General features: G+C 49.3%; 1 protein-coding gene across 2 annotated transcripts in view; it reads right to left on the reverse strand.

Moving 5' to 3' along the window:
* MAP4K1 (mitogen-activated protein kinase kinase kinase kinase 1) overlaps positions 1 to 22,939 on the reverse strand; it is a 70,488-nt gene that overhangs the window by 33,593 nt on the left and 13,956 nt on the right. For both annotated transcript variants that reach the window (XM_081018696.1, XM_081018695.1), the window contains exons 3-10: positions 22,310 to 22,400; positions 20,531 to 20,595; positions 8,981 to 9,036; positions 7,287 to 7,334; positions 5,824 to 5,866; positions 5,288 to 5,360; positions 4,128 to 4,259; positions 2,682 to 2,744 (exon numbers count right to left, since the gene is read on the reverse strand). In XM_081018696.1, the coding sequence (XP_080874822.1) occupies positions 2,682 to 2,744; positions 4,128 to 4,259; positions 5,288 to 5,360; positions 5,824 to 5,866; positions 7,287 to 7,334; positions 8,981 to 9,036; positions 20,531 to 20,595; positions 22,310 to 22,400 (571 nt within the window). The remainder of the gene's footprint in view (positions 1 to 2,681; positions 2,745 to 4,127; positions 4,260 to 5,287; positions 5,361 to 5,823; positions 5,867 to 7,286; positions 7,335 to 8,980; positions 9,037 to 20,530; positions 20,596 to 22,309; positions 22,401 to 22,939) is intronic.

A 22,939-nucleotide genomic window follows, 5' to 3' on the forward strand; every position in this document is an offset into this window, starting at 1 on the left:
AGCTCCGACTCACGGCCCCTATTTACTCTATGCATTTAAAACATAGCTGTCAACTTACAGATTTGAAAATAAGGGACCAGCAGCCTCGAAAATAAGGGATCAACAATTACTTTGATAAAATACATATTTTGTTGCATGCAAATGGCTTTAGATACCTATTAGGTCCATAAATTACCATATAGCATATATTCAACACAAAAAAAACAGCAACAATTTGTTGTTGACAAAGGACAGCTGGACCTAGAAAGGGCCCCATTACCTTCAGTAGCTTATTTAAGGGACATCATCAATAAGGAACAGCAGTGGGACATGGCGCTGGGATAAGGGACTGTCCCGCCAAATAAGGGACGCTTGACAGCTATGATTTAAAGCAATGTCATACCACTTCCTGCAAAGAATTCTAGGAAGTGTAGTTCGTTAAGAGTGCTGAGAGTTGTTATGGATTCCCTTTTCCCCTCAAGAGAGCTACAGTTCCCAGAACGGTTTGATAAGCAATCCCTTTCTTCAGGGAACACTGGGAATTGTAGCTCTCTGAGGAGAAGGTCTGTCTCTGCTGAAGGTCTGCCTAGCACCTTCCTTGCTTTCTTTTCAGTGCCATGTAAAGCATGGGTAGGCAAACTAAGGCCCAGGGGCCGGATCCTGCCCAATTGCCTTCTAAATCTGGCCCATGGACAGTGCAGGAATCAGTATGTTTTTACATGAGTAGAATGTGTGCTTTTATTTAAAATGCATCTCTGGGTTATTTGTGGGGCGTAGGAATTCATTCATTTTTTCCCCTTCAAAATATAGTCCAGGCCCCCACAAGGTCTGAGAGACAGTGGACTGGCCCCCTGTTGAAAAAGTTTGCTGACCCCTGAGTAAAAGCTGGTCTGTTTTTCCCAGACTTCTGACAGACTAAGAATGTTGTTGTTGTTGTTTTTCACTAGTCTGCTGTCAAAGTTTCCTGCGACTGTTATGGTATAATATATTGTTAAAGGCCTCCAGGTGCCAGAGTTTGTGGGTGCAAGCCACCTGTAATTCTCGGGAGTCAGGAAAACATTAGAATGAATCAAGAGCTGACTAAACTACCAAATTAAGCGGCTTCTAGCTGTACAGATTTTAAAGTTATATATAGATCAAGATTAAGGATTAGGATTAAAAAGGTTAAAAGAATGGAAAATTGGTTTTTAATAGGTAAAAATTTAATGTTATATTATATTAAGATTAAGGATTGGGATTAAAAAGGAGGGAAAGGAATTGCTGGACAAACAAATTGAATTGGAATACAAAAGAGGGAGGTATGAGGAAGTCCGGGAAACAAGTAAATGTAAAAGAAGTTATGAAAAGACGGAATTGTTTTTAACTGTTTTTTTTTCTTTTTTTATCTTCTTGTATTTTGTATTTTGTATTTTCTATTGTGTATCTTTCTTTTTTCTTTTCAAATTTCTCTTGTTTATTAATGTGATTTTATTTTTTCTGAAACTTTAATAAATATTAATTAAAAAAAAAAAGAGCTGACTAAACTACCAAGCATGGAAATCCCTGGGCTCTGCTTATGCTAACAAACCGTGGGTCATTAGGAGGACAAAAGAAGACGATGGCCCGTCATTAACCCATCAGTGAAAGCCTTCTCAGAGTGTGGAGTCCCCACCCTGAGTTCTGGGTAATTAGCGAAAGTGAATACCAGAAGGGGGAAGCTTCCAGAATTGCAGCGGGTGATGAGATAAGCAAACAGGGAAAAAAGTGTCCCTTTTGCAAGCTGAAAAGTGAGAGGGGCAAAGCACAAGAAGGACCAAGGTTGAATATACAGTGGTACCTCGGTTTAAGAACAGCGCTGTTTACGAACTATTCGGTATATGAACTCCGCAAAACCGGAAGTACAGTGGTACCTCTGGTTGCAAAAGGGATCCATTCCGGAGGCCCGTTCGCAACATGAAAAGCCCGCAACCTGAAGCACCGTATCTGCGCGGAACAATTTGGCGCTTCTGTGCATGTGTGAGCGGCGAAACCCGGAAGTAACCCTTTCCGGTACTTCCGGGCTGCCGCGGGACACAACCTGAAAAAAGTAACATGAAGCAAACATAACATGAGGTATGACTGTAGTGTTCTGTGTGTATCTGAAGAAGTGTGCTTGCACACGAAAGCTCATACCAAGAACTAACTTAGTTGGTCTTAAAGGTGCTACTGGAAGGATTTTTTTTATTTTGATTATGGCAGACCAACACGGCTACCTATCTGTAACTGTAGTGTTCTGGTTAGTGATCTTTATCTCGGTCTACGAACAGAAGTTGAATGGTGGAAGGGCAGTGGTGGTGTGAGGCCTCATTACGGAAAGCACGCCTCAATTTAAGAACGGCTTTGGCTTAAGAACAGTCTTCCGGAATGGATTAAGTTCGTAAACCGAGGTACCACTGTATGTGTAAATAATACCATATATCATAAGGACACCACCGTCTCTGCTGTGCCTTCTTTCCAGAGGAAACACGGGCACCTGAAATCTCACACTACTGTGGGGATTGGGGTGGCGTGGAATATTCATATTTATGCTTTCATTGTGCTATAAGTCACTTGGAGACCTTTGGGTGACCAGCAGCTGATAAACTGAATAAATAATCTTAATCATAACGCGGAACGTGCTGCACTCCTCAGGTCGTTCGCCCTCGCCGCAATCCTGCAATTGTTGAGCATGTAATTGGACTTACCACTGGGCTTTGTCCTTGAGCTTGGGGGGCTGGTAGCCGCTTTTTGTCATCAGCACCAGGACCCTGTGAGGTGGGACAAGGAGATAAGCCTACCCTTCTCTGCTCATGAGCAGGCTTCTTGCCTCGTGCTTGCCTTCTTGAATTCTGCACCCACAAAAGCTGGGTTCTGTTGCTGGCATGAATTCCGCACGACCGCCCTTTATTTTGCATAATTTATTCTGCTAGTCACAGGGAGAGGCAAGTACCTAGTTTGAAGCCCTGCCCATCCAACATTGTCAGACACCAATTCTTATTCAGCAGCATCACACACACACCCTGTTGTGTTCCGAAGGCGAGGAAGGATTGGACCCTGATTAATAAAATACACACGAGGCTTGGCCAGCAAGACTCTGGGAGGAAGTGCAAATAATAATCTGTCACACCCCGGCCCAGGTCCCTTTTATTAACAAGAGAACTTTTAACACAGCACTCGTAGAACCAATCAGATTTCCTCTAAGCATTTCAAAAACACCTACCACGTGGGTACAAAGTTAGATCAGAGAAATCCTTTTAACTACAAAGACTACATGCATACATATTTTAGGTTAATAAAACAGGAATCAAGGAGGAATGCATTTAGCAAACCCAGGATGTCATAAACAATGGCAATGGAAGATAGTATTTACCATCTCCTTGTGAACTCGTTTCCTGGCCCTTAAAAGGTAAAGGGACCCTGACCATTAGGTCCAGTCATGACCGACTCTGAGGTTGCGGTGCTCATCTCGCTTTATTGGCCAAGGGAGCCGGCGTACAGCTTCCGGGTGATGTGGCCAGCATGACTAAGCCGCTTCTGGCAAACCAGAGCAGCGCACGGAAACGCCGTTCACCTTCCCGCCGGAGTGGTACCTATTTATCTACTTGCACTTTGACGTGCTTTCGAACTGCTAGGTTGGCAGGAGCAGGGACCGAGCAACGGGAGCTCACCCCGTCGCGGGATTCAAACCTCTGACCTCCTGATCAGCAAGTCCTAGGCTCTGTGGTTTAACTCACAGCGCCACCCCCTCCCTTTCCTAGCCCTTAAGATCTACCTAAAGATTAACAAAATCTACATCAAAGCTACCTTCTATCCTTATGGCCCAGGATGCCTGGTGAAGCAACTGGTCTGTGTAAAATGCTATACGTGACTGTCAGGCAGAAAGAAAATGGCAGAGGCTTGTGGGATTCGATCAGAAATCATGTCAAATGGCTCAAGCCCAGTCCAAGCAATGTGTTCATTGCTGACACAATGGCTTGCTACATTTTTTTCATAATTCATCATAGCAATCCCACCTGACCACCACACCCCCCAGGTTTTCGAGATCTCACTTCATGTTCAGACAACCCCCAATTAAATCATTGGCACCAAGGTGGTTGCCCTGAGCCACCTCCCCCAGCCCAGAGAGAGAAGGGAGGGGATATGCAACTCACCGCAGAGGGTGTACGTCAAACAGGGGGGGCTGAAGCTCCGCCAGCTCAATAGCGGTGATCCCCACGGACCAAACGTCACACAGTTCGTTGTACCCGCCCTTGAGTTCCACGGCCGCCACCTCTGGGGCCATCCTGGAAAACATGCACAAGGAGGGACTCACCACAACTTCAATGAAAGGCCACCCGCCTTCCATTGCATGCCACCCGCAGCCCTCCTTGACCCAGTGCCCTCTAGGTGCTTTTTGGACTACAACTCCCATCGTCCCTTTAAGAAGGAAATTGACAAGCTGGAAGGTGTGCAAAGGAGGGAGACCAAGATGATCAAAGGTCTGGAAACCAAGCCTTATGAGGAATGGTTGAAGGAGCCGGGTATGTGTTGTGTACTAAGCTTGGACCCTAGAACAATAGGCAGTTAGGATCCTAGAATGCAACAACTGATTGGTTTGCAGGAGAAGACCAATCAGGCTCCAGGAGGAAGTTGATCAGCCAATCAGACGGGACTCATTGTGTAAATAATGTATATAAGGGGAGAGGAAAGGAATCACTGTTTTACAAGCTGAAATAAAGAGCATGAAATCACTGCAGGACTCTGAGTATATTTCAGTATGTTTAGTCTGGTAAAGAGGAGCCTGAGAGGTGATACGCCAGCCATCTTCAGTTATCTAAAGGGCTGTCACCTGGAAGAGGGAGCGTGCTTGTTTTCCCCTGCTCCAGAGGGCAGGACTCAAACCTATGGATTCAAATTACCAAGAAGGAGGAGATTCCGACTAAACATCAGAAAGAACTTTCTGACAGTAACAGCCGTTCGACAGTGGAATGAACTCCGTCGGGGAGATTGTGGACTCTCCTTCCTTGGAGGTTTTGTAAACAGAGGTTGGGTTGCCATCTGTCACGGATGCTTGAGTTGAGATTCCTGTATTGCAGGGGGTGCCTTCCAACTCTACGATTGACCAGGACATCTGGGATTGATGGAGGCTGTAGCCCAGGTTGAGAAATATGGATGCATCAACAGAGGGAAGCACTGGTGGGCTGGTTGAGGAATACTCCCCTCTCCCTGCAGCCCATTGCCTTGAAATCTAGACGCCCCCCATTCTGAAAAGCCAGTTGATGACACACCCACCTCCGACACCCACCCCCACCAAACAGCTGGTCCTTTTTACCAGTAAGGGGTCCCTATGAAGGACATTCTCCGGGCAAAGGTGGCGCTGAGCTGAGCTGAGATTCCGAAATCCGCTGGAATGCAGGATGGAAGAAACAGAAATGGAAGAATGAGGACCAGCTAATGTGGACAGTGCTCAAATTCTGGGGAAAGGTAACGTGGGGTTTTAAGAAAACCCACAAGCCCCACCTCCCAATCTCCTTCTGGTCATAAATAAATAACTCTTAACTGATTTTAATACGTTAGGAGTCTGTCCCACTAAGTTTTACTCAGAGTAAACCCACTGCAATGTCTGGACCTGAGTGAGTCGTGGCAATTAATTTCAGCGGGTCTACTCTGAGTTGGAACAGTGTTGGAGATGCAACCCCTTTATTTTCATATTGTTATAGTACATTTAAAGCACCCCAGGAATCTTGGGAACTATAGTTTACCCCTCGCAGACCTATAATTCCCATCCCCTTTAACACACGACCCTGGCAAATTTAGATTTGACCCTGGGGCAGATCTGGTAATCTTAAAACACATGGTGAGACCTACCCAGCTTGACTTCCCCGTGGTCGTTGAGGAGAACATTGGCTCCCTGAAATGTGAAGCGACAGAGGGGGAAATAATTTATTTCTATCCCACCTTTTTCATCCAAAGAGCTTAAGGTGGGGGTAAATGGTTCTCTTCCCCCTCCTCATTTCACCCCCACAAGAACCCTGTGAGGGAGGTTAAGCTGAGAGTGAGTGACGCAGCCCAAGGTCCACTGAGCTTCATAGCCGAGTGGGGTGATTTGAACCCAGGTCTCTCCCAGGTCCTGTTGTTGTTGTTGTTGCTTAGTCTTTTAGTCGTGTCCGACTCTTCGTGACCCCCTGGACCAGAGCATGCCAGGCATTCCTGTCTTCCACTGCCTCTTGCAGTTTGGTCAAACTCATGCTGGTAACTTTGAGAACACTGTCCAACCATCTCGTCCTCTGTCGTCCCCTTCTCCTTGTGCCCTCCATCTTTCCCAGCATCAGGGTCTTTTCCAGGGAGTCTTCTCTTCTCAAAGTATTGGAGCCTCAGCTCCCAGGTCCTAGCCTGACACTAACCACTGCACCACACTGCCTTTAGAGGCAGTCAGTTGAAGTGGGGTTCCACGCAGTGCTCTTCCCCATACTTTAAGGGTAGGAATTCCCCACATGTTAAGTTTTTTATTTCCCTAACAACCAGGTGAACTACAGCTTGCACATTTTATGACCTGGTTTTCCTTCCTATATCAGAGTTTCTCATTGTTCCTCTGAGTTACTTCCTCTTCATGTCACTCTGTTCTACTTGTCAAACGCCCTTCACGTCCTCTCCCTTCTTTCCCTAGATCCTGTCCCCTTGTTTCCTTAGTACAGGCACCGCCAAACTTGGCCCTCCAGATGTTTTGGGACTACAATTACCATCATCCCTGACCGCTGGTCCTGTTAGCTAGGGATGATGGGAGTTGTAGTCCCAAAACATCTGGAGGGCCAAGTTTGGCCATGCCTGCCTTAGGACCTTCCGACCGCCCCGCCCCCTCTGCAGCGTCACAGCAGCCCGGCCAATGACAGCCAGGGGCCTTTCTGCCTCTCCCGAGAGCCTCTCTGACATCACTGCCAGAGACCTGCCACGACTACCAGCCACTGTTGCTGCTTTTAAAAATCTGACTTTATCCATGTTCCGTCACCGTGGGGTTCATTTTGCAGTTAATGTTTACATGCTTCGAGAATGCAAATGGGAAGGTGGCGGTTCAGTAAACACAGCTGTGATGATTTAAAACAAGTGTGGCCATCCCAGGGCCACACTCACAGACCTTGCTTACAGTCCGTTTCACTTTCAGGAGGGAAACGGCGCCCTTTCTGTGTTCGAAGCAGCCTTCGCTGTCTCGCGTATTTCCCGGCAAGGAGTAAAAAACAAAAGCTGCAGTAGCTAAGAATCTTGCCCCATGAGCACTGCACAAATAAGTGTTTTGCTTTGCCTAGGCCCTGCCCCAAGTTTTGATCTGTTATTACCTTGATGTCTCTATGGATCTTCCCCTGGTTGTGAAGATAAGTCAGACCCTAGAGGGTGAAATTAAAGACCCACATTATGGAACCAGCCACTCTTATTGGCAGGGGCAATAGAACTTTGACTCATGAACCAGGAGACTCTCAGGGGCCCCTCCAAGCTGTCCATAGTTTCTGAAGCACACAGTACACCATGGTTTGCCAACCTTTTTGGACCAGTCAATACTCCTGGTTTTTCAGAAAGGCCGTATCTGCACCATACATTCAAAGCAGCACCATACCTCTCTCGCCCTGACCTCGCCACTGTGATCCATGCGGCGGTCACCTCCAGACTTGATTATTGTAACTCGCTCTACGTGGGGCTGCCCTTGAGACTGACCCAGAAACTCCAGCGGGTGCAGAATGCCGCAGCGAGACTCCTTATGGGGTCCTCGCCGCGGGATCACGTTCACCCGGTGCTATACCAGCTGCACTGGCTCCCAGTGGAGTACAGGATCAGGTTCAAGGTGCTGGTTTTAACCAGCCCTATAAGACCTAGGACCCTCATACCTACGGGACCGCCTCTCCTGGTATGTCCCACGGAGGACCTTACGGTCTTCAAACAAAAACACCTTGGAGGTCCCACAGGGAGGTTAGGCTGGCCTCAACCAGAGCAAGGGCTTTTTCGGCTGTGGCCCCAATCTGGTGGAACGCTCTGTCACAAGAGACTAGGGCCCTGAGGGACTTGACATCTTTCCGCAGGGCCTGCAAGACAGAGCTGTTCCACCAGGCCTTTGGTCAAGGCGCAGTCTGACCCCCCTCCTTTTGTAATCCTCACAGAACTCTAGCCCAATGGTTGCCATTAATTTGATTTTGAACTGATTTTAGAATGAACTGAATGCTTTTAGAATGCTTTTGTTACTTTACTGTTGTTAGCCGCTCTGAGCCCAGCTTCGGCTGGGGAGGGCAGGATATAAATAAAAAAAATATTACAGTGGTGCCCCGCAAGACGAATGCCTCGCAAGATGGAAAACCCGCTAGACGAAAGGGTTTTCCGTTTTGGAGGTGCTTCGCAAAACGAATTTCCTATGGGCTTGCTTCGCAAGACGAAAATGTCTTGCGAGTTCCTGCGGGGTTTTTTTCCTTTTCCCCCCCTTTTTCCCAAGCCGCTAAACCGCTTATCAGCTGATGGCTAAGCTGCTTAACAGCTGATCGCTAAGCCGCTTATCAGCTGATCGTTAAGCCGCTTATCAGCTGATCTTTAAGCCGCTTAACAGCTGATCACTAAGCCGCTTATCAGCTGATCGCTAAGCCGCTTATAGCTGATCCGCTAAGCCCGCTAAGCCGCTAATACTGTAGCGCTAATCCGCTAAACCGCTAATGGGCTTGCTTCGCAAGACGAAAAAACCCGCAAGACGAAGAGACTCGCGGAACGGATTCTTTTCGTCTTGCGAGGCACCACTGTATTATTATTTATTAAACACTGATGAAACAGCTAAGAATGGTTAGGAGACTCTTATTCTCCCTACGGAGGCACAGCTCCCAAGTGTTCCCTGACTGTTAAACCACTCAGGAGTCACTGAGAGAAGAAGACATTGAGGCAGTTTAAAGTGGTGTGATACTGCTTAAAAGCAAGTGGGGGACAAAGTGCCGTGGGCACCAGCCACAATATGGCTGCCAAGGGGGTGTGGCCTAAGACCCACCCATACGTTCATACTCACTTGCAGTGTTTCTCGGCACACGTAGGCAATCTGCGGCTCTGTCAGGGGCCCGGTGACTGCAAAAGGAAAGGGAGATGGTGAGCGCCATCTTTAATCCCGAAGTGGAGGACCGAAACCATAGAGCTGTTGACATTCCGAAAGACCAGAGGAGGCTCCGTGGTCATTGAGATGCTTTGCCAATCCCTGGCATGTCTCCTCAGGCATTTCCCCTGTCTTCAAAGTTCAGGGAGGAGAAGATCAGAGCAATGAGCAAAGGTGATAATAAGCGCAGCTGGGGTCGCTTCTGTCGTGAGCATCACGCAGGCGGCGTTGGAGGGAATGGGGCGGGCACCCCTCATTGCTAGACCCCCGTGGTTACTCAAAGAAAAGGCGTTTCTTCACACACACAAAATCACAACTGAATCACGAACCGGAAATTAAGATAATGCTGCAACGCTAAACACGCCTGGCTGAAAGTCAGAATTGAACCAATATGAGAAAATACAGGAATGTTGGGAGCTGCGTTATACCGGTGCAACTAGCTCAGTAGTCTTTTTGTCTGTCCTTGAGTCCTGTCAGGGGGGAAAGGTGGGGTATAAATAAATAATCAATTATAATTGTGTCTACATTTGACCAGCAGTGACTCTCAATGATTTTGCACAGGGAGTCACTTCCAGCCTTACCTCTGGAGATGTTGCCAAGAATTAAACCTGGAACGTTCTGCATGTAGTGGCGCCCGCCCTGTGGAACGCCCTCCCATCAGATGTCGAGGAAATAAGCAACTATCTTACTTTTAAAAGACATCTGAAGGCAGCCCTGTTTAGGGAAGTTTTTAAGGTTTGATTGAAATATACTCGGAGTCGAGAGTGGATTTCATGCTCTTTATTCCGCTCATAGTGGTGAGGAGGAATGGAAGTTCCCCCAGAATGTCTGCTTTATATACATTATTTATACAATGGGCCCCACGTGATTGGCTAATTCCGGGACTCTCCTGTAGGCCAATCAGGTTGTGGTTTCACTTCCACCTGGAGTTGGATTGGGTGGCTCCTGTGGACCAATCAGACTGCTGCATTCTGGACCCTATTGTTCTAGGACCAATCAGACTGCTGCATTCTGAATCCTATTCAACTCAGTACATAACATTAATGCTGTACTGTGTTTTTAATATTTGGTTGGGAGCTGCCCAGAGTGGCTGGGGAAACCCAGCCAGTTGGGTGGGGTATAAATAATAATAATAATATGATGATGATGATGATGATGCAGAGCAGATTATCTACCATTGAGCTGCGGCTCTCCCAGAGGAATTTATGCTGGGAACATTATGTTGAATTGATTTATTGGTTTGGCGTGACCCCCGCTAATTGATTTACGATCCACAATTAGCTCTTTATGCCCGGCGCGCTTCCTCCGAGCTGCGCCACTCAGCTCCGTCTCCAGTAGCTCTCCAGTCACGCCTCAGCAGAGTTGAACACAGCGGTGAAAACTGTCATGTAGCTTCACTTAGCTTCCGACAAACACAGACAGAGACCAGGTTTGTCCATTTACAGTTCTTTATTCCGACATTCCCCAGGAATCTCCTGGGCTCACAGCAGCCATGACAAACTGCCACCTCTTCCCTCAGAGAACAGAGGGGAACAGAGAAAACGAAACTCCTCCCAGCTTCTAAAGCTGACGTCAGAATGCTGAGGCATCATGGGAACAACTTAACCTGTTAAGTTCCAAACCCAACACCCCCTCTTGCCGAACCATTCTGACAAGACCTTTTTGAGTTCAACACCTTTCCCTTTGCCTTGTGCCCCTTCCCGGCATCTTTCCCAGGCACCTGTTGAACCCCTTCAACACTCCCAGAATCACACTGTGCGACACTTTTCCACGCACTTGTGACCTGATACCCTACTGACCCACTTGGGCCAGCAGTTGTGTCTTCTCCGTCAGATCCTTCCCCCTCTGAGCTTTCTCCATTACGCTAACCGGAGACGAAGCCTCACACCTGGACACTCCTTTCACAACCTTTGGAGATGCCCAGACCTGCCCTGAACCCTGATCTTGGACCTGGTCCCCATCACCGGGTTCTGAACCCTGATCTTGGACCTGGTCCCCATCACCGGGATCAGCCTCTGGCTCCCTTTCCTCCTCAGAATCAGACAGACATTCTGAGAGAAAATCAGGACTATCCCTGAGTCTTGAACACTTATCCTGTTCACAGAACTCAGCCTGCTTACTGACCAGCAGCTTGGTTTGATCACCCTCTGGGTATGCAAACTTCCACCCATTGGTTGCACGATCATATCCACAGAAGATCATTTCCTCAACCTTTGGACCACCTGCCTCAAAGAGCTCAAAGGGCTCTTTGGCTACCCTCCCAAACCCGGGAAAACCATGTACCTGTGCACCCTTGCATGCCCTGCACCCTAGGGACCTCCCACATTTCCGGAGTTTGTACCCTTTTGTGCACCTGTGCAGCTTTTGCACATGACTGGGAACCTTAGCACACTGCGCCTGTGCTTTTCCAGCATTCCCACCACCCTCCAGAGGTGACTCCAGAACAAAGAGATTGTTCTGCCCCCTTTTCACGTTGGCCACTTGTTTCCCCCCAACGTAGACCTCTAGCTCCTCCTGTAAAGGAGAAAAAAACATGTTAGCCACAGCAGAAACCGACTTTCTCATTCCGTCTGCTAACATCACAGTTGTGTCCTGTTGAAACAGCCCTGCAGTTCCGCATTTCGCCAGCAGGCTCGCTTAGCAGGTGCTGACCAACAGCAGTATTCAAAACTCAGCGTGTCACCGTGTCCTGGCTGGAGTTGTTCTTCACAGTTGCCATAGAAGCAGTGATAAGAAAACAACCCTCCCCAGCGTCTGAACCACGTCTTTCCCTTGCGTTCCCATGCTGGCCTCCTCTCCGAGACTGGTTCCCATGAGAACTCAGCTGGTTGACCTTGGGACCTTCCTGCCCAGCTGTCTCCGCTCTCCATGGGCAGCAACGACGAACTCCAGTGGAAAAACACTGCCCGGGGCTCCTCCCAGCTGGCCTCCTTCTCCTTCTTCCGGAAAAGCACTCTTTGCCAGCTCCGCCCCCTCTGGCCTGGCTCCCACTGCGGCTTTCTGGGAACCTGCTTTGTTGACATTCCACTCCAGCACGCACAGTGGACAAGCCTTTACACTTGCCTTTGGAATCCTTCGCCCCCCCGATCTGCTCACCAGCACTCCTTGAGGCTAAAGCATCAGGAACAGGGGCATCAGCCATCTTTAGGCTTTTCTCAATACTTTCTCCAGGGCTCTGGTCTCCTGCTGAAGCTTCACAGCACATCCCAGGCAGCCCTTGCTGACTTTACGCCCTTGCCCAACGTCTTAGAGTGAGCTGTTCAATCGGAACGTCCTCCAAGACCTGGCTGCCTGCCATTGTCTTCCGTTCTCCCAAGGGGCCCCAAGCTGTACTCACAGATTACAAGCTCCTCCGGCACCCATCCGTGGGGAAACGAATTTCCAGCTGCTCTTCAGCTCCCAGCACTCAGCTCTCAGCACAGGCAAACACTTTGCGTCTTTCAGCTGCTCTGAGCTCCGCAGCTCTCCTTTGCCTCTTAACACCAGGCAAAAACTCCGCTGCGTCCTGCCGGCTTTCTCTGCCTTAGACCGCAGACTTCAAACGCATTCCGGCAGCTCTGACAGTTTTACGATCGGTGATTAAGGGTCCATAACCTGTTGCAATTGATTTATTGGTTTGGCGTGACCCCCGCTAATTGATTTACGATCCACAATTAGCTCTTTATGCCCGGCGCGCTTCCTCCGAGCTGCGCCACTCAGCTCCGTCTCCAGTAGCTCTCCAGTCACGCCTCAGCAGAGTTGAACACAGCGGTGAAAACTGTCATGTAGCTTCACTTAGCTTCCGACAAACACAGACAGAGACCAGGTTTGTCCATTTACAGTTCTTTATTCCGACATTCCCCAGGAATCTCCTGGGCTCACAGCAGCCATGACAAACTGCCACCTCTTCCCTCAGAGAACAGAGGGGAACAGAGAAAACGAAACTCCTCCCAGCTTCTAAAGCTGACGTCAGAATGCTGAGGCATCATGGGAACAACTTAACCTGTTAAGTTCCAAACCCAACACATTAATGCTATCTATACCATTATTTAGCTATCAGACATTTAACATGCAGGGGGGGGGAACACCCCCTCTGCAAAATTCACTTTGCCTCTTCTGCAGCCCAACCCTTTGTTTGTTTGTTTGTTTGTTTGTTTGTTTCGGGTGCCACCAGCGTGCAGAAACCCATTTCTTTCTTTCTTCAGTTACAGATGGGTAGCCGTGTTGGTCTGCCATAGTCGAAATAAAAAAATTCCTTCCTGTAGCACCTTAAAGACCAACTAAGTTAGTTCTTGGTATAAGCTTTCGTGTGCATGTTCAGGTATCTGAAGAAGTGTGCATGCACACGAAAGCTTATACCAAGAACTAACTTAGTTGGTCTTTAAGGTGCTACAGGAAGGAATTTTTTTATTTCTTTCTTCAGATCCCCTCACCACTTTTGCTGCAAAGCCCAGCCCAGTCCCAGAGGTGCACAAAGCAACTGCCCAGGTGCTGAAATCTGAATGCCTTGGGGTCAGGGCTGCTGCCTGCCCCCTTTGCAGAAGATGCACAGAGATAAGAAGAAGAAGAAGAAGAAGAAGAAGAAGAAGAAGAAGAAGAAAGAAGAAGAATTTATTATTTATACCCTGCCCATCTGGCCGGGCCTCCCCAGCCACTCTGGGCGGCTTCCATAGAAACCAAAAATACAGTAAAATATCACATGTTTAAAACTTCCCTAAACAGGGCTGCCTTAAGATGTCTTCTGAATGTCAGGTAGTTGTTTATCGCTTTGACATCTGCTGGAAGGGCGTTCCACAGGGCGGGCGCCACTACCGAGAAGGCCCTCTGCCTGGTTCCCTGTAGCTTTGCTTCTCTCAATGAGGGAACCGCCAGAAGGCCCTCGGCGCTGGACCTCAGTGGCCGGGCTGAACGATGGAGGTGGAGACGCTCCTTCAGGTATACTGGACCGAGGCTGTTTAGGGCTTTAAAGGTCAACACCAACACTTTGAATTGTGCTCGGAAACGTACTGGGAGCCAATGTAGGTCTTTCAAGACCGGTGTTATATGGTCTCGGCGGCTGCCCCCAGTCACCAGTCTAGCTGCCGCATTCTGGATTAGTTGTAGTTTCCGAGTCACCTTCAAAGGTAGCCCCACGTAGAGTGCATTGCAGTAGTCCAAGCGGGAGATAACCAGAGCATGCACCACTCTGGCGAGACAGTCTGCGGGCAGGGAGGGTCTCAGCCTACGTACCAGATGGAGCTGGTAAACAGCTGCCCTGGACACAGATTTGACCTGTGCCTCCATGGACAGCTGTGAGTCCAAAATGACTCCCAGGCTGCGCACCTGTCCCTTCAGGGGCACAGTTACCCCATTCAGGACCAGGGAATCCTCCACACCTGCCCGCCTCCTGTCCCCCAAAAACAGTACTCCTGTCTTGTCAGGATTCAACCTCAATCTGTTAGCCGCCATCCATCCTCCAACCGCCTCCAGACACTCACACAGGACCTTCACCGCCTTCACTGGTTCTGATTTAAAAGAGAGATAGAGCTGGGTATCATCCACATACTGAGATGGCTTATCCGCTCATGGGAGGAGCCGACAGCCCCAATGGGAGGAGCCTCAGTCAATATAATCTTTTGATCTCTCCGCCAGCAACCCAGGAGGACACTTGCGAGGGGGAGAGGAAGTCAAGAGGTGACAGCTGTTGAAAACAAGAGTGTGAATTGGAAGCGCTGTGGTCGGCTTTTGATTGTCTAATGTGCTGTTATGATTGTGCTGTGCCTACTGAGCTAAAACGCAAAGTGGGGGGGGAAGGGAGACGAACATCTCAAATTGCCAAGGACCAAACCCATCCACCACAACACATATTAGGGAGAAAACAAGAAAACGCCTAAGAGTTAAACTAGAGGTTCACAAAGTGGGTGGTATTGCCCCCCTGGGGGGCGCTAAGAGGCAAGAGGGCAGCAGGAGGGCAATAGAGATGTAAAAAGGACTATCTGGTATCGCTGCATGGCGTTCTTTAATTTTGTTGGATCAATTAAACTGAATGCTTCTAATTGGATTCCGAACAAATGTGCAATGAACTGTTTCAAATTTTATTGCGTTGTTATATCCCTTAGCGCGTTGTGAGGACTTTCAGCCTCAGCCTTCCTTTTAAAACAGACATTTAAGTTTCTAGTCCTTAAGGCAATGCCTGGGTAATGTATCAGAAGCTGTACTTGAGAGAGGGGTAGGGAGAGCAGGTGATCAGGGAGTATTGAGTTGTGTACATACGCTCCCAGTACATTTCCGAGCACAATTCAAAGTGTTGGTGTTGACCTTTAAAGCCCTAAACGGCCTTGGCCCAGTATACCTGCAGGTATACCTGAATGTCTCCACCCCCATCATTCTGCCCAGACGCTGAGGTCCAGCGCCGAGGGCCTTCTGGCGGTTCCCTCACTGCGAGAAGCAAAGCTACAGGGAACCAGGCAGAGGGCCTTCTCGGCAGTGGCACCCGCTCTGTGGAACGCCCTCCCACCAGATGTCAAAGAGATAAACAACTACCTGACATTTAAAAGACGTCTGAAGACAGCCCTGTTCAGGGAAATTTTTAATGTGTGACATTTTAATGTATTTTTAATCTTTGTTGGAAGCCGCCCAGAGTGGCTGGGGAAACCCAGCCAGATGGACGGGGTACAAATGATAAATTATTATTATTATTATTATTATTATTATTATTATTATACATAGGTAAGGTAAAAGGACCCCTGACCACTAGGTCCAGTCGTGACCGACTCTGGGGTTGCAGCGCTCATCTCGCTTTATTGGCCAAGGGAGCCGGCGTACAGCTTCCGGGTCATGCGGCCAGCATGACTAAGCCGCTTCTGGCGAACCAGAGCAGCGCACGGAGACGCCATTTACCTTCCCGCTGGAGCGGTACCTATTTATCTACTTGCACTTTGACGTGCTTTCGAACTGCTAAGTTGGCAGGAGCTGGGACCGAGCAACGGGAGCTCAACCCGTCGCGGGGATTTGAACCGCTGACCTTCTGATCGGCAAGTCCTAGGCTCTGTGGTTTAACCCACAGCGCCACCCGCTTCCCATTATTATACATACCATACATTTAAAGTGCATTCCCACCCACCCCAAAAAGCAAAAGGAATCCTGGGAGCTGCGTTTTACCCCCTCCCACAACTCCAATTCCTAGCGCCCTTAACAGACAATTCCCAATATTATTGTGTGTTTGGGTGCTTTAAGTGTGTGGTTTGCGCACAGCCATAGCGTCTTTTGCCCCTCCTCGTGAGTAACGGAAGCAGACTCAAGGATGCAAAGCAATATAAGCGGAATCAGGGGGGGGGTGCGCTTGGAAGGGTGCCCATTCTTCCTTAGAGACAGGTGCCGTTTCAAACGGTACAGAGAGTGAATTGACCACACTCGGTTTCACTTCTTCAGTTCAGGACGGAGGCGGCTTGGTATCACGTCTTACTCCCTGCCTGCCCCATCTCCCCTCGCAAGGAGGATGTGCATGCAAGAATACAGAACTGGGAGGGCAGTGGGTGGTGGGGGCAGTACTTAACCTAACAGGGTCACTGTTTTTGTCCTGGCAGTATTGTCAAGAGATCCACAGGGTCAAAAGAGACAGGGTGTGGGAGATCTGTGACGGGACCTCTCTGCCGCCCCTCAGCTACCTCCCGCAGCTGCTTTCGAATGCAAATCTTTGGTGATCTGCTCAGAAAATGGGAACCTGCCTTGTGCGAATTCAATCTTCCGCACTGACTTGCAATGGCTGTCGAGAGCAAGGGTTTAATAGTTTGCATTTCAAGGGAGGATCTATTCCTTATTCATACTTTCAGAATCAGTATGTTTACCGAAATACAACCATACTCTGAAATTTGCACTTGAATTTTGCAAGGTAGTTCTCCAGCCAGCCAAAATGCAAATATTGGAGGAAGGTGTACATAAAAATCAGTACGTCCGTGAAGATAACACACACAAAAATGCATTATATGGGGGGAAAGTGCTTGCAAAAATGTGTAAAATCAAAACTGCATACATAGGAGCTGTTTGCACCCAAATGCTGGTGAATTTTCATGAGGATTCAAATAATAATTCACCAATTGCGACGGGAATCTAGAGAAATGAATTTAAGAAAATGGGAAACGAAGAAAGACTAAATGGACAGATCCTCCCATTCCTACTTCAGGGGTTAAAGACACAGATATTTCTCAGCCCTACACAGAGAGGCTAGGTCTGAATCTGGGTCCTTCTGCTCTGTCACTAGATGTGCTGGTCCCGTGAGTTAACTGAGAGGCGAGGTCTGAGTCCAGTCTGAGGTCGAAGGTGCAGTATGGAGGCAGTCCGTAAAAGCTGAAGCTGGGAGCAGGACAGGGAGTCGGGTGAAGTCAGGAACAGGCTTGCAAGCAGGGAGCCAGGGCGGGTCAGGAGCTCAGGCAGGAAAGCAGGACAGGGTTCAGGCAGGAACTGGCAACCTACAATGTTGCTCCTGCAACTTGGGACTGGGACTGGCTGGCTTTTATCTGCCCCGAGGCATAGGGCAGCCCCGATCCTCAGGTGACTCACCTCTCCTGGCCTGGAGGTGAGCACTCGTCCTGCGGGAACTTAGTTCCCTCCGCCTCTCTGCCCTGAGCCTCTGCAGCTCAGGAGAGGCTGGAGGGTTACCGGACCCAGAGGCAACCTCAGCTTCCCCTGACGGGGCTGAGAGTGGAGCACCTGCAGGCAATGGGTCCTCCATCACCTCAGGAGCCAGAGCAGCTTCAGCTGGTGCCTGCACCTGAGGATCCAGCACAGGTGAGGACCCTTCAGGCTCATGCCCCAGCCCCGGCTCAGCTGGTTCTGGAGGCGGGGAATCCTGTGCAGGCTGGGATTCCTCAGGTTCAGCCTCCGAATCCCAGGCCATCACACTAGGTATCAGGAGCAGGTAAGCAAAAACTCACAAGGTGTCAATGAAGTTAACACTTTATTCAAAGAAACAAACAGCTCAGGCCTAGTGAGCACAGTAACTCTTCCCAAAAGATCTTGCCCTGATGAGGCAGTTATGGGGAATGAAGGCCCCACTTTCCACAGTTCACTAAGTCTCCTCCTCCCCTTGTTCCTTCCCAAGCAACTTGAGGTTCCTTTGTCTTGCCAGCCTTTGCTCCACCCTCTTCATGCCTCTTCTGGTGCTGAGAGACCAGGGAGCTGGCTGCAGAAGGAGGGGGAGACTCCCTGGCTTCCTCACCAGCCTGCCTCATCTCTGCTTCTTGCCCCCCCCTCCAGCCTCCTCTCCTGTCCCTGATTCTGGACTGCTCTCTGCCACAGACTCTCCCAGCTCACTAAATCCTGTTGCCTCTTTCGCTTCCGGCACATCCTCCTCCCAGTCTTCTCCCTCATCGTTGCCCCAACACCAATCGCCTGGCCCTGAGCCTTCTTCCCTTGGGCGCTTCCCAGCTGGTACCATTCCTCTGCCTCCAGCCAGTCCATGACACCAGGGATGAGGGAGTCTGTTAGTTTCAATTTCTTTCCGTGTCTCATTTTTTCCAACCTTAAGTTCCAACCTTCATATTTCCACATCAGTTTGCAATTTTCCTTACAAGTCTTTGTGAAAATTCAACAGCATTTTAGTGCAAATTTCTCCTAGTATACACATGCTTCTTTGCAAAGTGGTTTCCCCTAATATATTGCATTTTTATGTTATTTCTAGCAGCAAATGCATTTTGTGAACATTTTACCCTATGTGTTCTTGTACACATCTGTGGGTGGAGAGCTGCACTGTAAATTTCGGGAAAGTGCAAATTTTGAAGCGTGGCTGTGTTTCTATTCGCCTATCCCCCCCCCCCCCCGAAAGTATAAAATAGAATAGTCATATAAAAGTGCAGCCATTGAGAGGACACAACTTAAACTAGTTGTGGAACAACCTATAGCAAGGAAGGGGGAACCTGTGGCCCTTCTGGTGTTCTTAGACTACAACTCCCTGTCAGGAGCTTGTCCTACACTCGAGTAGGACCCTGGCAGAGACACATGCCCGACTGGCATGTTCTCTCCCTCCCGGTCGATCGTTCGGGAGCTTCAAAAGCTTTTTTCAGCCTGAACATCACAGCGACCGATGCCAACCGACATCGGCACACTTAGGGATCCGCAGAGTCTTCGCAGCTTGCATAACAGACCTCAGCAACTCAGCATTTTGGCTAATCTACTTTATTTACATATAAACACACACGGAGCACTGCAATATGGCTCCCTCTCTCTCTAGCATCAGACAGCAAAGAGAAAAAACAAAGGACAATAGTCCCACTTCACAGAACACAGTAACACAAACATCCTGTCTCCGTCACATCCCACTCTGTGGAGTCAAAACATACACCGTCATGTGAAAGACAACAATCCCATGACTGCAATCATGGAGCAGGAATTCTAACACTCCTATCATCCCTGCCCATTGGCCATGCTGTTTGAAGCTGATGGGAGTTGGAGTCCGACAATGTACGGAGAGCCGCGGGTCCCCCTTCTCTGGCCTAGAGGAAATGCTTGTTTTCCCCTGCTTTTGGGGGTAGGGCTTGAGGCAATGGCTTCAAGTTGCAAGAAAGGAGATTCCGACTAAACATTTGGGGAAACTTTCTGACAGTAAGAGCTGTTCGGCAGTGGAAGAGACTGCCATGAGAGGTGATGGACTCTCCTTCCTTGGAGGTTTTTAAGCAGAGGTTGGACGGCCATCTGTTAGGGATGCCTTAGCTGAGATTCCTGCATTGGACTAGATTCCTGGGTTGGACTAGAGGACCCAGGAGCCCCTTTCAACGCTAAGATTCTACAATTCTATGAAATATCTGCTCTCACATCCGTAACAATATTTTTTGTTAATATGTTGTTAATATGGGGGCAGGTAGGAAGGCTCCATGATCACTGCAGATGGTGACAGCAGTCACAAAATTAAAAGACGCCTGCTTCCTGGGAGAAAAGCAATGACAAACCTAGACAGCATCTTAAAAAGCAGAGACATCACCTTGCCGACAAAGGTCCGTATGGTTAAAGCTATGGTTTTCCCAGTAGTGATGTACGGAAGTGAGAGCTGGACCATAAAGAAGGCTGATCGCCGAAGAATTGATGCTTTTGAATTCTGGTGCTGGAGGAGACTCTTGAGAGTCCCATGGACTGCAAGAAGATCAAACCTCTCCATTCTGAAGGAAATCAGCCCTGAGTGCTCACTGGAAGGACAGATCCTGAAGCTGAGACTCCAATACTTTGGCCACCTCATGAGAAGAGAAGACTGCCTGGAAAAGACCCTGATGTTGGGAAAGATGGAGGGCACAAGGAGAAGGGGATGGCAGAGGACGAGATGGTTGGACAGTGTTCTCGAAGCTACCAGCATGAGTTTGACCAAACTGCAGGAGGCAGTGGAAGACAGGAGTGCCTGGTGTGCTCTGGTGCATGGAGTCACGAGGAGTCAGGCATGACTAAACAACTAAACAACAACAACAACAGGAAGGCCTAAATGCCCAATTCCCTCTGGCCACTGGTGGGGCAGGGAATCAGTGTTACCTTGGTAGACATCTTGAAGAGAGCCTCCCCCACAGAACTCCATGCAGATCCACAACTTGTTGAACCTAGTAAGAAAGCAGAGATGGAAAGGTTTGTCATTGAGTGTGAAATGAGGTACAGAGGGGAGGACTGGGATACGGATCAGGGCCATCTCAACTGCACCTCAGCAATCTTGAAGCTGTCTCCCCCACAGCACACACACACACACACACACAAACACACACACACACACACACACACACAAACACACAGCTTTCACCATCCTGGTACCACCGTAAAAGCATAAGAAGAACTCTGCTAGATCAGGCTAAAGAATCTATCTACCTGTGATGGCCTGAGAATCTGATTCAGAAGCTGAATCTGAGGAGTCCCAGCCTGCACAGGAGTCCCCGCCTCCAGGGCCCGTTGAGCGGGGGCAGGGTCTGCACCTGTGCCGGATCCTCAGGAGCAGACACCAGATGAATCCACTCTGGCTCCGGAGGTGATTGAGGACCCATTGCCTGCATGTGCGCCTCTCCCAGCCCTGTCAGGGGAAGGTGAAGCTGCCCCTGGGTCCAGTAACCCTCCAGCCTCTCCTGAGCTGCAGAGGCTCAGGGCAGAGAGGCGGAGGGAACTGGGTTCTCTCAGGAGTGCTCGCCTTAAGGCCAGGAGAGGCGGGTCACCTGTGGGCCGGGACCGCCCCTGGCCTCAGAGGAAATAAAGGCCAGTCAGCCCAGTCCCAGGTTGTGGAAGCAACGACGTTGGAAACCTGTTTCTGCCAGCACCCAGACCTGTTTCTCCAGAGTTCCTGTCCATACCCGGCTTCTTGCTTTGGACTCCGCTTCCTCCTTGGTGGACAGTCTCCAGACCCTCGGCCCAGGACTGGACTTTGACCATGCCTCACGGTAACCACCACCCCCCAGGACCAGCACACTCCCCCAGCTTCCTCTTCTCCCAGTGGCCAACCAGATGACTCTATGGGATGTCCACAAGGTACGTAAAAAGGTAAAGGACCCCTGGACGGTTACATCCAGTCAAAGGCAACTATGGGGTTGCGGCGCTCATCTAGCTTTCAGGCCGAGGGAGCCGGCGTTTGTCCACAGACAGCTTTCCGGGTCATGTAGCCAGCAGGACTAAACCGCTTCTGGCACAACGGGACACCATGACAGAAACCAGAGCGCACAGAAACGCTGCTTACTTTCCCGCTGCAGCGGTACCTATTTATCTACTTGCACTGGTGTGCTTTCGAACTGCTAGGTTGGCAGGAGCTGGGACAGAGCAACGGGAGCTCACCCCGTCGCGGGGATTCGAACCGCTGACCTTCAGATCAGCAAGCCCAAGAGGCTCAGTGGTTTAGACCACTGTCCCTTGTCCACAAGGAGGACCTGAGGGCAGCAAGACACTCCCCACTTGTGACCGCTGGTTAAAGGTTTTCAGAGGTGGGCCACCCCTGATCCTGGTGGCAGGTAAAGGACCCCTGGACTGTTAAGTCCAGTCAAAGGCAACTATGGGATGGCGGTGCTATCAGGGCCAGTAGCCATTGACAGCCCCCTTCTCCAAGAAGATAATGCTTAGAGCAAGCTTCCTCAGCTTCGGCCTTCCAGATGTTTTTGGCCTACAACTCCCGTGATCCCTAGCTAGCAGGACCAGTGGTCAGGGATGATGGGAACTGTAGTCTCAAACCATCTGGTGGGCCGAGGTTGGGGAAGCCTGCCTTAGAAGAATGAAATGACATTGGCTGCGCCTGGCTGGGGCTCTTGGCAGACCTTTCCCAACCATAAGGGCAGGGGGTTTTCTCACCGTATGTAGCTCCCATAATAGGCTACGATGTTGTGATGGCTACAGGTCTTCACCATCAGAATCTCTTGCTGGATAGTGGCACAGTCATCATCTGGAAAGTAGGGCATTTAAAATGTTTAGTGAATTCAAGAAGTGCTTTTAGGGCCAAACTAGGCTCTGTAAAAGGTTTGTTTTCCCCCCTTTTTATTTATTTTCTCTTTCAATAGTCTTTATTGAAAGAGGCATGATGGAGAACAGCAACAACTGGGAAAAGACAGACATAACATTTTACAAGGACACCACGGAGAGAATAACCGCCACACGCAGGAAGAACAAGGATACAATTTGAGTGCCTTACTTGTAGTTCTATACATCATTTGATGTGTCGACACGAATAGAAGTTACTCATATTTCCGTTGTTGTATAAGGGATTATTGTGACTGGAATGTAATTGAAATTACCGTATTTTTCGCCCTATAGGACGCACTTTTTCCCCTCCAAAAATGAAGGGGAAATCTGGGTGCGTCCTATGGGGTGAATGCAGGCTTTCGCTGAAGCTTGGAGAGCGAGAGGGGTCGGTGCGCACCGACCCCTCTCGCTCTCCAGGCTTCAGGAAGACATCCGCAGCCTAGGCAGCCCTGCGGGAGGTCC

Source organism: Podarcis pityusensis (genome assembly GCF_964106645.2).
Source record: "Podarcis pityusensis genome assembly, chromosome: 8".
Taxonomy (NCBI): domain Eukaryota; kingdom Metazoa; phylum Chordata; class Lepidosauria; order Squamata; family Lacertidae; genus Podarcis; species Podarcis pityusensis.